The sequence below is a fragment of the Poecilia reticulata genome, chromosome 16, assembly GCF_904066995.2.
Source record: "Poecilia reticulata chromosome 16, P_reticulata-male-v2, whole genome shotgun sequence".
In the NCBI taxonomy this organism is placed as follows: domain Eukaryota; kingdom Metazoa; phylum Chordata; class Actinopteri; order Cyprinodontiformes; family Poeciliidae; genus Poecilia; species Poecilia reticulata.
In genome coordinates this window covers 1,649,348-1,664,685 of record NC_088845.1, presented here as the reverse complement: position 1 = coordinate 1,664,685, position 15,338 = coordinate 1,649,348, and the positions used below count along the sequence as shown (strand labels likewise).

Below are 15,338 nucleotides of genomic sequence, written 5' to 3'. Positions count from 1 at the left end.
CCAGCAGGGAGCCTCTCTCACAAACAACTCCTGCAAAACGGGACAAAAACGTGCAAAAGGAGGCGGCGGGTCAGAACATGACAGAAGGAGAGCAGAGAGCCAACAGGCTGCTGCTCCCTCAGTGACAACACACTCCACTTAAGAGCAGCGCACCTCCTCTGCTCTCCTGCACATCCACTCACCATGCTGTCGTAGTGGATCAGCTCCAGCTCGTAGTCCGGCAGGATGTCGCTCCTGTTGTTCACCAGGTCCAGAGCCATCTGAGCGGACGGCATACACGCCTGGCCGCCCGGCCAGCCGCCGCTCATGGGGAACAGCGCTCCGATGTACAGCTTCTTCTTCCCTGCAGACGGCCGAGGCCAGAGGAGAAGGAGGATGAGAGCGGAGCGGAGGAGCGCGGCTTGTCCGCGGGACGCGCGGCTCACACGGGGAGGGCATGGGGACGCCAGCAGCATGGTTCAAGGTGAGCCGAACCGAGCCGAGCCGAGCCGCAGCGGGGGGCGAGCCAGGCGCAGGTTAGGAGGCTTCAGAGCCGGATCCGGGGTTGGGGGGAGTCAACACGTGTCCGGAGCAGGACGGAGTTTGGCGGAATGATGCGCGGCTGCCGCTTTGACTGGACGATCTGATCAGCTTACGGCTCTGCTGGGGGGAACATGGTTCTGTTTCCCAGACAAAGTCAGACCCGGTTCATCCTGTTCGCCTCCGAACGAGTCGAGCTGAAAACAAACCCAGGTTCTGGTTCTCATCTCTGGACGGTTCCGACTCCGCGCATCCTCAGACTCCGCTTAAAAAAAGAAAAAGAAAAGAAACGAAAAACGCGATCTGTGTTGAAAATAGAGCAGCGCGTTTTCCCTCCTCACGACTTTTTCTTTTTCTACGCAGAATGAAAAAAATGCCACGATGCGAAGCGAAGCGCGGTTCGGACGCGGGTTTGGAGTCCGCGCAGAGGACGTCGGGTCGGGTCAGAGGAGCGCGGAGCGGCGGCCGCAGATGGAGAAAACAGATGGAGCGCGAAGCGGCGGAGAGACACACATTTCCCCCCCGGGTTTTTTTTAACGCCGCCGTTTTCCAGGAGATGAAACGGGTTAGCAGGCAGCAGGCAGGCGGTGGAGCTCTGCGACTGATCCACTGCAGCACCGGCTGGCAGAGTGAGGAGAGGGGGAGTGAGGAAGAGGAGCGGGAGGAGGGAGGGAGGGAGGGAGGCAGGGAGGGAGGGAGGGAGGCTCTTTCTCTGATGAATTACTCACTTCAGGTTGTTTAAAGGTGATAGATTATCACATCATTTCCTGAGCTTTTAATGAAATGTCTGAAATCCTCCCATCAAAATGCAGGAGGCCTGTTATTCTGCTGGATTGTTTTTATGTTTTTTATGTTAGTTTCATCTCTTCTAACAGCTCAGCTTCATTCATTAGTTTTTGTTTTTACGCAGCATTTAATGTTCATTATCTCTGTTTGGTTAATAGAAATAAATCAGTCAATACTGACAGGAAGAAACCTTTTTTGCTTCACAACAAATATATTTTTTTATATCATCACATAAAAATTACATTTATCGATAGTAACAGCATTGATTTCACTATTTAGAGAACAAGCAGGAGTCACGTGACTCTTCATGATCTCCGTTTTGTTGAGAAAAACGGATTTAGAGCCAAGAGATCGTTTTATTTCCAACTGAACTCTGTTTGCTTCCCTCAGCTGGAATCATAATTCATGTCAGATGAAAATGTAACTTCTCAAGTTAAATGTGGCGCATTTCTCCCGGCGCTAATTCCAAAGCACGATGCTAACGCAGCTAAAAGATGTCCGACAGGACTTTAAATACAGAAACGATTCTATTTTCAAGGATCATTCGACATCAAATGAAGTTATTCCAACATTTTCAGCCCAGTGTCATCATAAAGTGCCTCCATCATAAACATAATTTCTCTACTAGTTTTAATCTGTCAGACACCTGGACTTTGACTGGACCGTTGCAGCAGCTTTAGGTTCTGTTGGGATGACGGCAGATGCGTTTTCTCCCAACATGGCGCTGAAACATCTCCACTCCTCCGATGTTCCAGATGTTTGCTGGCTTCATTTGAGCTGCCATGTTGGTTTAAACTGATTTCATGACCTCTAACTTGCTGGCTGAGTCTGGTGGAGCTTGGAGGTTTTCAGTCATTTTTCTGAGGAATTTAGTGTCAGGTTCACTACTGGTGAATATTTTATGTATATTTTTGGAAATGGTTTTCCGCCGTTTCCTGGTCAGTGAGCAGCAGAAATCGTTTCCCTGTTTGCTCAGACAGAAATCAGCAGGAGGTCCCGACACCAGAGGAAATAAAGATTTATCCTTTTAGCTTCATGTTTATTTAAAACCTGTAACCTGATGGTGTTTCTGCACATTTTGAGGTCAGATTAAAATCATTTAGAACCGATTAAAGCTCAGATTATTATTATTATTATTATTAAGAGGGTGGACCGAAGCTTTCAGGCAGGCCGGGCGACATGGACTTAAAGTTTTATCACAATATTTTGTAGTTTTATCGTGATAACAATAAAAGTGACGATAAAACCTATTTTTTGTTTTTTAGGTAACTAATGCTCTGACTGAATAAAAATCAGCTATAAACACAAAAACTGCTCTTGAAAAACATTTATAAAATCCTCATTTACATAAAGAAGTGTGATTTCCTGCACACAGTAAATGACATTTAGTTATATTTAAAAAATGTTTGATGCTCTTTATTGACCAGTGGGAAAAAAATTAGTAAAACTAAAAATCCCAACAATATGCAATTTTTTAAAGAGCATCAATTGGATTTTACTGTGACAATGAAAATGAAAATTGACAAATGTATCAAAATAAATGATAAACGACTGGATGGAGGCTGATTGGACGATTCTCTGGGCTGTTGGCAGCAGATGAACGTCAGTGTGAACAACTGGAGGAGTGTGTGTGACACCGGCTGAGAGGCCGAGCGACCCGGGAAGACGGCCGGAGCGGAGCGGCCGAGTGGGAATCTGGAGCCATGAATCCACAACGCCCCGCAGCCATGCACCAGCTTCCCGTTTGGAGCTTTATGGCACCTCATTATTTTTTCAGCAGCACTATGAGCCAAAACACTCCTCCAGGCTGCACTTGACCAAAAAGCAGAGTGATGGAGGGCTGCATGACATGAGCTATAATGCAACAGCCCTGCAACAAATGATCCTTCGTGACGGTTTTGACGCCGGTGGAGGAAACGCAGGAAATTCAACTGTTTTCACTCTAAATGTGGAAACATGAGCATTTTACTGAAAATCACAGAATCATCTTTACAGTGTTGAAGCTGCTGACATATTAAAGTGAGTTAATGTCGGCGCTGCTTCTGGGCCGGGAATCAGAACGAAGCCCGGAGCGCCTCTGATCCGTTAGCAGCTCCACCGACTCGCCTCACAAACCGCTTCCACATCACGGCGGGGTTTGTCTGCCCTCGTCTCTGACTGCCAGGCGCGGCTCACATGTAGGCCAGGCTGGTGCTGATGAGCAGCGGGAACAGCAAGCTGCTCCCGGCCGGCACACACTCCGGATCCCTGACCCATAAACAGGTTCCGAACCGGCCCTTTAAATCTGGACCGTCACAGCTGCTTGGTTCCTGCTCTGCTCTAAAATTAGCAGCTAGTTTGTCTTTGACGAGACGAAACTGCAGAGAATTCAGGTTTTGATTTGGATCAGTGCAGCGGAGACAAACTGCAGCTTTAATAAAGTGGTTCTGTTCAGGCCGGGCGCCCCGATCAGCCTGCTGCCTTCAGGGGTCAGAGGTCACCAGAGAAACCGTCTCTCTGCACATTCCAGCTTCTGTCTGCACAAACCGACTGCTGACAGACCCAGAAATTCATTTCTGGTTTTATTACAGATGTTTGCAGCACCGTTACAGACTGCTGCAGCACCGTTACAGACTGCTGCAGCACCGTTACAGACTGCTGCAGCACCGTTACAGACTGCTGCAGCACCGTTACAGACTGCTGCAGCACCGTTACAGACTGCTGCAGCACCGTTACAGACTGCTGCAGCACCCACTACAGACTGCTGCAGCACCGTTACAGACTGCTGCAGCACCGTTACAGACTGCTGCAGCACCGTTACAGACTGCTGCAGCACCGTTACAGACTGCTGCAGCACCGTTACAGACTGCTGCAGCACCGTTACAGACTGCTGCAGCACCGTTACAGACTGCTGCAGCACCGTTACAGACTGCTGCAGCACCCATTGCCGTTACAGACTGCTGCAGCACCGTTACAGACTGCTGCAGCACCCGTTGCCGTTACAGACTGCTGCAGCACCGTTACAGACTGCTGCAGCACCGTTACAGACTGCTGCAGCACCGTTACAGACTGCTGCAGCACCGTTACAGACTGCTGCAGCACCCATTGCCGTTACAGACTGCTGCAGCACCGTTACAGACTGCTGCAGCACCCGTTGCTGTTACAGACTGCTGCAGCACCATTACAGACTGCTGCAGCACCGTTACAGACTGCTGCAGCACCCGTTAGACTGCTGCAGCACCCGCTACAAAGTGTTGCAGCACCGTTACAGACTGCTGCAGCACCCGCTACCGTTAGAGACTGCTGCAGAACCCGTTAGAGACTGCTGCAGAACCCGTTAAAGACTGCTGCAGAACCCGTTAGACTGCTGCAGCACCCGTTAGACTGCTGCAGCACCCGTTAGACTGCTGCAGAACCCGTTAGACTGCTGCAGAACCAGTTAGAGACTGCTGCAGAACCCGTTAGAGACTGCTGCAGAACCCGTTAGAGACTGCTGCAGAACCCGTTAAAGACTGCTGCAGAACCCGTTAAAGACTGCTGCAGAACCCGTTAGACTGCTGCAGCACCCGTTAGACTGCTGCAGCACCCGTTAGACTGCTGCAGAACCCGTTAGACTGCTGCAGCACCCGTTAGACTGCTGCAGCACCCGTTAGACTGCTGCAGAACCCGTTACAGACTGCTGCAGCACCCGCTACAGAGTGCTGCAGCACCGTTACAGACTGCTGCAGCACCGTTACAGACTGCTGCAGCACCCGTTGCTGTTACAGACTGCTGCAGCACCGTTACAGACTGCTGCAGCACCCATTGCCGTTACAGACTGCTGCAGCACCGTTACAGACTGCTGCAGCACCCATTGCCGTTACAGACTGCTGCAGCACCGTTACAGACTGCTGCAGCACCCGTTGCTGTTACAGACTGCTGCAGCACCCGTTGCTGTTACAGACTGCTGCAGCACCGTTACAGACTGCTGCAGCACCCGTTGCTGTTACAGACTGCTGCAGCACCATTACAGACTGCTGCAGCACCCGTTAGAGACTGCTGCAGCACCCGCTACAAAGTGTTGCAGCACCGTTACAGACTGCTGCAGCACCCGCTACCGTTACAGACTGCTGCAGCACCCGTTAGAGACTGCTGCAGAACCCGTTAGACTGCTGCAGCACCCGTTAGACTGCTGCAGCACCCGTTAGACTGCTGCAGCACCCGTTAGACTGCTGCAGCACCCGTTAGACTGCTGCAGAACCCGTTACAGACTGCTGCAGAACCCGTTACAGACTGCTGCAGCACCCGTTAGACTGCTGCAGCACCCGCTACCGTTGCCCTGCTGCAGCAGAGGACAGGGCTCCTTCAGCTCGTCTCACTGAAGCAACTTTGTCGTCTGCATCCTAATCCAGCCAGAATCACTTCCAACGCTTAAATTTATACGTTAATATTTTCAGTTATCATCATTTTTCCTTTAAGTTTCATTTTAATTCCATTTTAGCCCAGAAAAAAAAAATCCTGTTTTCTGCCAAACTGTTAAATATTTTTTCTTAGATTCATAAGAAAATGAGTTAAATTATGTCTGAGTGACGTCGGTGGAGCATTTCTGTGAAAATGGTTCAGGTGGGAATAAAACTGAGACAAAAAAGCAGCAAAATACAAAAAATAATTATTTTAAAAAGGTTGTAGAATTACGAGCAGATCAGTTTATAAGCAGTCCGTCGGCCCAAATGAAACTTGAAGAAATGGAGGATTTTCTGGCCACATTAGTCAACGTGTAAATGTGTTTTTGCAGCAGGAAGCTGAAGGCGCTTTGTGAGGACTTCCTGGTTCAGAGGTTGATTTCCGGCTGGTGGTGCCGGATCCTCCAGCAGAACCGTCTGACCTCCTTTCCTCTTTACGAAGCTGAAATAAACTCCGCATCAGACCCGATGATGATGCTGCTGCTCTTTCTGCAGCTCCTCTCATTACAGCGAAGCTCCTTTTGTGAAATTACTTACTGCACCGATCGAGTCGACCATTATGACTCCAGTCTAAATTAAAAATTCTCCGTAGTTGAGCGGTGGAATGGGGCCATTATGTAACCCTGGTTCATTACCCGGGTCTCATTATGTGGATGTGTGTGTAGCAGAGAGCCAATCGGATCCAGCTGCTAACAAGCCTCACAGGCCGACCGGCGCCGCCATCATCTCTGCCTTCCTCCTCCTCCTCTTCCTCCCGCCGCCCTGTGACCCTCCAACGATCCATCAATTATTCAGCCCTGAACTTTACCTGCTGCCTGCAGCAGAAGCAACAGTGCAGCGTTAGCGGCCCTCATGGTGGCCAGGAGCCCGTTAGCGGCGGCCCGGTCTGAAGCTGCAGCAGCAGCTGCAGCAGCAGCTGCATCGAGCTGCATCACCGCCTTAATGAGCTGCTTTGACCCGACACGTGTTCCCGTCTGCGGCTCGCGTTAATCAGCCGGATTCCTCTGGAAGGAGACGATTCTAGCGGCGCAGAGGTTCTGCTGGAGCCCGTGTTGTTCTGACAGAGATCCAAATCAGAGGAAAACCTCTGACAAATCATGTTGTGTAAAAATCAATGTTGCTCTTCCCCAAGATGCTGATATTTATAGATGTGAGGTTTGTGCAGCGAACTGCAGCAGAAACATCCAGTTATGCAGATATGAGGCGGCAAACAGCAAATCTGCATCTACTCAGACTTTCCCTGTCAGATCAGGAGGCGAATTCAGATCCTGGGAACCAGAGACATTTCAGGCACTGAGCTGGAGAACCTGCAGAATTCAGATCCTCCTGGGAACCAGAGACATTTCAGGCACTGAGCTGGAGAACCTGCAGAATTCAGATCCTCCTGGGAACCAGAGACATTTCAGGCACTGAGCTGGAGAACGTGCTGAATTCAGATCCTACTGGGAACCAGAGACATTTCAGGCACTGAGCTGGAGAACCTGCAGAATTCAGATCCTCCTGGGAACCAGAGACATTTCAGGCACCGAGCTGGAGAACCTGCTGAATTCAGATCCTCCTGGGAACCAGAGACATTTCAGGCACCGAGCTGGAGAACCTGCTGAATTCAGATCCTCCTGGGAACCAGAGACATTTCAGGCACCGAGCTGGAGAACCTGCTGAATTCAGATCCTCCTGGGAACCAGAGACATTTCAGGCACCGAGCTGGAGAACCTGCTGAATTCAGATCCTCCTGGGAATCAGAGACATTTCAGGCACCGAGCTGGAGAACCTGCTGAATTCAGATCCTCCTGGGAACCAGAGACATTTCAGGCACTGAGCTGGAGAACCTGCTGACCTGCATCACCTGGATGATCCTGTCCTGTCAATCACCTGAGATCACCTGGTTTCTCTGCTGCAGGTTTTGGCTGGTTTTCACTTTACATTTAGGCTATTTTTACATCAAATGTATTTAATTGTAACAATTTTGTATTTAGTTCAGTTAATATAAGGACTAATAATTTAAACTTAAAAATCTTGTCTAAAATGTAAATAGTCAAAAAGGTATAAAAACAGTATAAAAACAAGATTAGCATAAAAAGTTTAAAGAATGTAAAAAAAGTATCAGATTTTCTACTGGTGAAAATTTAAGTGAAAAAATATTTGGATTAGACGTTTAACAAACTAAAGTGTTATATTTGGTTTGTCTAAAGCGGCTTCCCCTCCCCCACCTGTTGCTGTGAGGAGCAGGTCGGTTGTGCTGCAGCATATTAGCATGCTACTTTTGAAAGTTTTTGCAAATTGTTCAGGCTGTAAAGGTAAAACTTTAGTCATTTTAAGATATTACATTTTTCAAAACCCCTGAAGTTTTGAGTCCAGACTAAAAACTAAACGCTTCGTAGGTTTTTCTCCAGTTAGTGAAGCTAAAAAGTGTTTCGCATTTTTACAAAGTTAGCAAAACAAAAGATTTGTTAGCGGATTAGCACAAGCGTGGTCACAGAAAATAGATGGAAAACATCATTTAAAATGTTACAAGTTTTATTTTATTTATGATATCATTGCTGAATATAATAAAGTATAAACTCCTTTGAGATTCCAGACAGGATCCTCCTCCCCCACTAGTTGCTGCAGCCAGTCTGGTTTGTACTGCATCCCTGAATATTTACCGTTTTACTGACGTTGTTTAATTTCTATTAGATCTAAATCACTGAATCTAAATCTATGGTCAGCAGAGAGTTGACCAGATTGATAAATATTCTGTGGAAAATCAACATTTTGTTTTTCTGCTCTTTATCAAGTTGGAGCTGTGAAAACCTGCTTTCAGATTTATCCTGCTGCAGCTTCAGAGTTTCGGATCAAATAAATGATGAAAAACCTCCAGTGTGGCTGAAAAACAGCAGTCGGTCTGAATTCCTGCGCAGTGATGAAGGCAGAACAACGACATCATTTCCTTTTCGCATAGTTCAGTTTCCTCCAGTGGTTTAACAGCTTTTTTACTGTATTTTCCGTTTCTTTGCAGCTTGTTCAGATTGTTTTGCAATCTGAAACATCAAAGTATGAAACAAATCTGAGCTGCAGACGTTTTTCACCTCCACCTGAACTCTGACTCGGTTTTTCAAACTCCAGGAATGTTTCCGGCCTTTTCGTCATAAAAAGGAAAAAGTTCTGCTGTATTTCAGGAACGGACCCAGTTATTCCTTATTTTTCTACACGTGGTTCTCAAACATGGAATTTAAATAATTTAATTTAATTATCTAGTGACGTCAGACGGAAAAGTTGAAACGGATCAAATCTGAGTTAAAGAATATTTTAACTGATCTTGGAATTAAACCGGCGCCAGTTTAGCTCCTCATTTCTGGAAGGTTCTGGTGGTTCTGGAAGGTTCTGGTGGTTCTGGTAGTTCTGGAAGGTTCTGGTGGTTCTGGAAGGTTCTGGTAGTTCTGGAAGGTTCTGGTGGTTCTGGTATTTGTGGTAGTTCTGGAAGGTTCTGGTATTTGTGGTAGTTCTGGTGGTTCTGGAAGGTTCTAGTGGTTCTGGTAGTTCTGGTGGTTCTGGTAGTTCTGGAAGGTTCTGGTGGTTCTGGTATTTGTGGTAGTTCTGGAAGGTTCTGGTGGTTCTGGTAGTTCTGGTGGTTCTGGAAGGTTCTGGTGGTTCTGGTAGTTCTGGTGGTTCTGGTAGTTCTGGAAGGTTCTGGTGGTTCTGGTATTTGTGGTAGTTCTGGAAGGTTCTGGTATTTGTGGTAGTTCTGGTGGTTCTGGAAGGTTCTAGTGGTTCTGGTAGTTCTGGTGGTTCTGGAAGGTTCTGGTGGTTCTGGAAGGTTCTGGTGGTTCTGGAAGGTTCTGGTGGTCCTGGAAGGTTCTGGCAGGTTCTGGTGGTTCTGGTAGTTCTGGTGGTTCTGGAAGGTTCTGGTGGTTCTGGAAGGTTCTGGTGGTCCTGGAAGGTTCTGGCAGGTTCTGGTGGTTCTGGTAGTTCTGGTGGTTCTGGAAGGTTCTGGTGGTTCTGGAAGGTTCTGGTGGTTGCGGTCCTGTTGCTGTCAGAACCGTCTCCCTGAATCTTCGGCTCCGTCGTCCTGCCGGGTCTGAAGGACAGTTTTCCGGTTTTCCCTCTGGGTTTCGTTGGAGGTTTGAACAGCAGCGGTTCTGCAGACCCGGTTTGTGGGTTTAATTGAGTTCTGCTGCGTCTCGGTTCTTCCGTTTGTCCTTAATTTGCTTCGGGGGCCTGGTTTTGGACTCCAGTCTGGTTCTCCTCTCAGTGACGGATGTGAAAGAGCTGCTGGTTTCCTGAAAGCCGCGCCTCTCGTCTCCATCCCGACTCCTGAACTCGCAGCGTCTCTCCATCCTGCCAGGCCTCCAGGCGCTCCGGGTTTTATTTACACAAATCTTTATCAACAGGCTTTTATTTTACATTTTTGCTGCTTTTTCCACTCATCTTCCACTTTCCAAAAAACGATCCGTTAGATAAACCACTGAACTCTAAAGTCAATAACTGAGGCATGAAAAGCTTCAAAGCTCAGAACGGCGATGTGGCGAATCAGGAACCAGCTAAGCTGCAGCCTGTCGTTGTTTCCTGACGGATCGACGCTTTGCAGCGTTCAACGCCTGGACAGACGGTTCAGGGTTTATGAATCTGTTGCATCAGCAGGTTTACAGAAAAGTCTGAATATTGTTCAGATCTCAAGACTTTAAATGTCCTTTTAATTTCATAACAGAGCATCCAGCTTTTAGAGGAAGAGCTGCACTAATCACTTAAACATTTATTTTTGAGTTAGAAGAAAGTCGGGTCTAAAGTCACCAAACGACGCAGCAGCAGGTCAGATCGGTCAATACGGCTTCAGGCCGCCATAAATCCTTCACCATGCAGGAGTCGCCTCATGTTGGCTTCTTCAAAATAAATACATTAAAACAAGGCAATAATTTTAACAGCTCCGCAAAAATGTAAAACTTCACTTGGCATCACTGGGTTAGCATCTTTGATCAGCAGCCAAACAGAAAACCTCCGAGATGCAAAGAGAACGATCTGGTCAGCATGAGAGAGAACAGGAAGTGCTTTTATTCTGACGAACAGGAAGTGTCTTTATTGACGCCGCTAGCACAACATTAAAAATAACATGTCAAGATATTTTATTCATTTAATGCTGTTGGAGCGATATCGACACTATGGAGCTAACGCTAACTGGAGAAATACGCCAATTTAAAAAACAAAGCGAAAAAAAAAAAAATTTTGATACATTTTTGTACCTCAGTGAGGTGTGATCAAAATTAGTGTTTTTGCAAAAATGCAATGGACGTGCTTTTTTTCATAGGAGTCATGTGATCAGCAGTCAAGTGTTACTACTGGCAGAAAAGACAAAGAAGACAACAGGAAGTGGTAGGATGATGATGTCACAGCTTGTTTTTTAATTATATTGCGTAAACAAACTTATTCGCATGTGATTTTATTTGCATTTCTTATTTAGTGGAAACAACACAATCATAAAATTGCTCTTTTTTTGACATTAGCTGAATACTGACAGCGTTTTGCTGACGGGAGCGCAGCCGCAGGTTTGATGCCCAGTGAGAGCGTTTCCTCTGAGCGCCGCCGTTTCTCCCAGAGACGATGGAGGAACAGCAGCCGCTCACAAAGACGGCAGCGTGGCGCTACACCAACTCAAAGGCTTCTAAAAAATCAAACTGATGTTTGTTTTGCTGTAATTTATCATGGATCAATTCCTGAAAATAAATATTAATTTGCAAACTTCCCTTAATGGGAAGTGAAAAAGAGGAAAGATTGAGTCTTTCAGGCTCCACATCTGAACATTTAGCAGATTATTCACTGAAATCATCTTAAGCTTATTCTTCTTGCATGAGCAGCACATTTCTTGGACATAAGCTGATTATATACATCTTTTTATTTGCTTTCTTTTTATGTTTCCGTTGCTGCAAACCTGCAGCAGTTATCGAGTGAAACAGAGGAGCAAATATAGAGTCTTCCTGCCACCGATCCGGAGAGCAGGGCAGCGCCGACAGCGACAGGAGAGGGTATTAACCTTTCTCCTGCTGAGGAGCCAGTAAGTGGGTGGTGATGGCACACGGAGAGGAGCTGGAACCGAGCGAGGGGGAGGTCAGCGCAGAGACGACACTCGGAAATGTCTATTTGTGGAAGCAGTCCGCGGCCGTATTGTTAATTATCTGTTTGTCGAGTCTGCCTGACATTTCCAAAGTTTCTGTGAGAAAGTCGCGAGCCAAGATTGCGCTGTGGGTTCAGTGCTGCTCGCTCATCTCGGCGCTCGCCCTGAGAGGACTGCATGGGCTGCTGGGCAGGTTCCGGCTCAAGGTCAAACAGGGACCTGAGCAGATTCAAGGACATCGGCGTCAGAAAAGGCGATTCGATCCAAAGTCACTGGGATCAGGGAGGAGAAGCACATTCAGCCGACCTCCATGGGAATCACTGGTCATTATTCACCGACATGCTGGAGCTCAGACTAAACTCATAGCATCAGACCGTTACTATGGTAACAAAAAACAGTCTTTTTAAAATAAAAAACATTAACATCTTCGTTAAAATTTTAGATCTGCAGTCTGTGTTCAGACCTAAGGATTATTGAGGAGGCCTAAAGACTATGTTCAGTAATACCTTGGGCCGGCTCCGTTTTACTTAGAACCGTTAAACAATGTGGAGGAATCAGTAATGATGTGTAATTAGTTAATATTTATAAATATTCTACTATTTTAAAGACCCAAATGCTTTCAGATTGAGCAAATATTGTAAAAATGTTGATTACAACAATGTTAAACTTTCTGTTGTCCGTTTTTGATAAAAAACGTTGAAATACCCCAGCTAGGCCACGAGGTGGCGACAAAATCCACATCAACGGCACGCGAGAGCTGAAGATTTATCCAAAACAATCAGTCGTTTTCTGCTGACGGGGTTGGTAGAAATGACAGTGACGTCACCAAGCATCCAGTGACGTCACTGTTGCGCCAAACTCTACATGTTAATGTTTACTTTATCCTTTTGCTCATCTCAAAAAACGGCCATTTATGCAAATATTCCGTATTCCTGCTCCAGAATTTAAGTTGGACTCCACAGAAACTGAAGAATCTTTCTTTGGTTACAAACTTCAAAAACATTTTTTTTATTATTATTATTTTTATATTAAAAATTTCCAGAACTCTATCAAAGCCAAAAACCTTTCATCTCCCACCTGAACCCTACGGAGGCCCCCAGCCGCCAGGGGGCGCCACAACAACAACAACAACAAAGAGGTGTTCCTTCAGTTTTGTTTTCAGTCTGGAGCTGAGTCGATGTTGGGCCCTTTCAGGTTTAATATCGTCATTAATGTTTAGTGTGAAAACCTAAGCAGGCGTTGAAGACGTTCATTACCGTCATCAGAGTTTCATGTTGGAAACATTTTGGTATGAAACTGGAGGATCTGTATCCACATGCTGCCCAAAGTGCAACATGCTTTGGTTGAAAACAGACTGGATGGATCTTGTACTGTTGATTGAAGGCGATGTTTGTAGTTTTACTTTGATTTCAGCCTGGCAGAGAGAATCAGTCGAGCTTCAGGAGAGGAGAGAAATCCTGAAGCCTCCAAAAGTCTGACGGTGTTCATTTCGTGAAGGTTTGTTTGACTCTGTGCAGTGTGAAAGTGAAGCGCAGCTGAAAATGGGGCAACGCTGCAGTTTTGGCTCCCAATAGAACCGAGTCTACCAGACTGTCAGGTGTGAAACGCCTTTAAGAGGCATGAACGAAATACAGCCAGATGTTAGTTTCCTAAAACATTTTCTGCACAGACTTGCAGCTATTCTTGCACTGCCTTGGTGTGGAGTGTCTAAACTTAAACTCATTTTCTGTCCATACGCTGAGAAGAAACCGATAAATATCTATGACTTCTTCACAATGTGTGACCAACGTGTTGCTGGTCTGGTGTGAGGATGATGACGATGCAGCTGGGAGCAAGAAATCAGTAAAGGAGAATTTTCTGCTTTGATCGAAGGAAGTTTGGAGCATCTAACAGGATGATGTTTGTTTTTTCACGTTTGCATACAGAAGCTGGAACATTCTTGGCTCCGTTTGTGAATCATCTGTTTTATTTGATTTTATGTTTTTGCTTTTAAATCCAGAGGAAAAGTTCTGATTTGCCAAACCGGACCGGACCACCAGAATCCAGGCTTCTGAGTGAGAACTGTGAAATATCTGCTGCCTTCTTCATATCTGTGGCTGTAGTGCCGCTTCAATGATCAGCAACAAACTAATAAGAATACAATTTCCATTAAAACTTTGAAATTCCAATTAAGAGAGGACATGGGGGAATTAATTTAACCAAACTGAAAATACTCCCCCACTAATGAGCAAATTACTTTTAATCTTCTCCGTGATATCAGAAGGATTTGTGGAGTAGTTGGGCGGAACAATTATGTCCCCCATGTAATGGGCTGGTTGGGATTTAGAGGAAACGCAGAGTGCTTTCTCAAATTATTTCCGAACTTCAGAGGTTGGGCTATAATCTCGTTTCCTTCAGCTGAAAAGGTTTTAATTGGAAAAGCTGTCAGAAGAAGCTTCTGTCTCTTCTTGCAGCAAGTGAGAAGATTCAGAGCCTCCAGAGCTCTTATGAGAGCGGCAGACTTCTTCAGGACTCACCGCTTCCAGAAGATCACTGCTGCCCTCTAGTGGCCACAACACAGACCGCAGCCTCTGCCTTATAATTATCCGATTTAAGCAGATATGATCTCCCAAAAAAACATACCGAAGTTAGAGTAAAACAGTATCGGGTTAAAAGGTTACCAAGTACAGAATACCTGGTCAGAATATCTGATTCGATATTTAAAAATCGACAAATGGACATTTTCGTCAGACTGACAAAAATGTCCAAACAAGATACCATAATTTCAAATTAACAGATTCAGGCAACACTTTCCCAAATTATTAAAAACAGCCATGGAGCTGACTACTACAGTCTGTGAAGCAAATAAACTACGTTAGAGCAGAATTTAAAACTTCGGCTGCTGAAGGACTCAGCAGGTAAAAAAAATAAACATTTAGAAAAACAAACATTTTGCACAAAGCAGCAGTCTGACTTTACGCTGTAGGCGAGTCTGTCTGTCTGTCTGTCTGTCTGTCTGTCTGTCTGTCTGTTTCCTCTTCATTCAGTGAAGTTACTCTCTGAGGATCCAGATGTTTTGCTCAAGCAAGAATAGAAATACTTCATAAAAATATTACTCAAGAAAAACTAAACAGTACAATTAATTATTCCTAAATATACATGTTTAGGAAAATGTTAATGTAACTACAGTTACTTCACAGCTCTGGATTCAGATGAGATTTAAAGCAGCAGCTCTGATAAAAACAGGAACCTTCCTAGAGTTTCTGGAGGAACTTTAAAACTGAGACACCGCGATAAGAAAGAGAGGAAAAATAAAAATAAAAAATGACATATAGAGGAAACAAAATGCTAAAATGTGTGATTTTGACAATGGTTTGTTAAACACCAATGATTAAACTAAGCAGGAATGTAATTGTTTTAATTTATTAAATTGTAATGTTTTTTTTACAATTTAAATTTTACTAGATTTTCTTTTCTTGGTCAGAGGCTTCATGCCACCCCCAAAACATCCCACCCTGGGCATATCACCATGTCAGAAACCCCATCTG

The 15,338-nt window shown here is 45.6% G+C and overlaps 1 protein-coding gene and 1 long non-coding RNA gene across 2 annotated transcripts in view; one reads left to right on the top strand and one right to left on the bottom strand.

Moving 5' to 3' along the window:
* gabbr1a (gamma-aminobutyric acid (GABA) B receptor, 1a) overlaps nucleotides 1-15,338 on the bottom strand; it is a 105,193-nt gene that overhangs the window by 75,101 nt on the left and 14,754 nt on the right. The window contains exon 7 of the mRNA XM_081597566.1: nucleotides 183-343. Coding sequence (XP_081453692.1) covers nucleotides 183-343 — 161 coding nt within the window. The remainder of the gene's footprint in view (nucleotides 1-182; nucleotides 344-15,338) is intronic.
* Nucleotides 5,531-15,261, top strand: LOC145547708 (uncharacterized). Its single transcript, XR_014084007.1, has 2 exons — nucleotides 5,531-11,072; nucleotides 11,204-15,261. It is a non-coding gene; the product is annotated as an uncharacterized LOC145547708 (long non-coding RNA).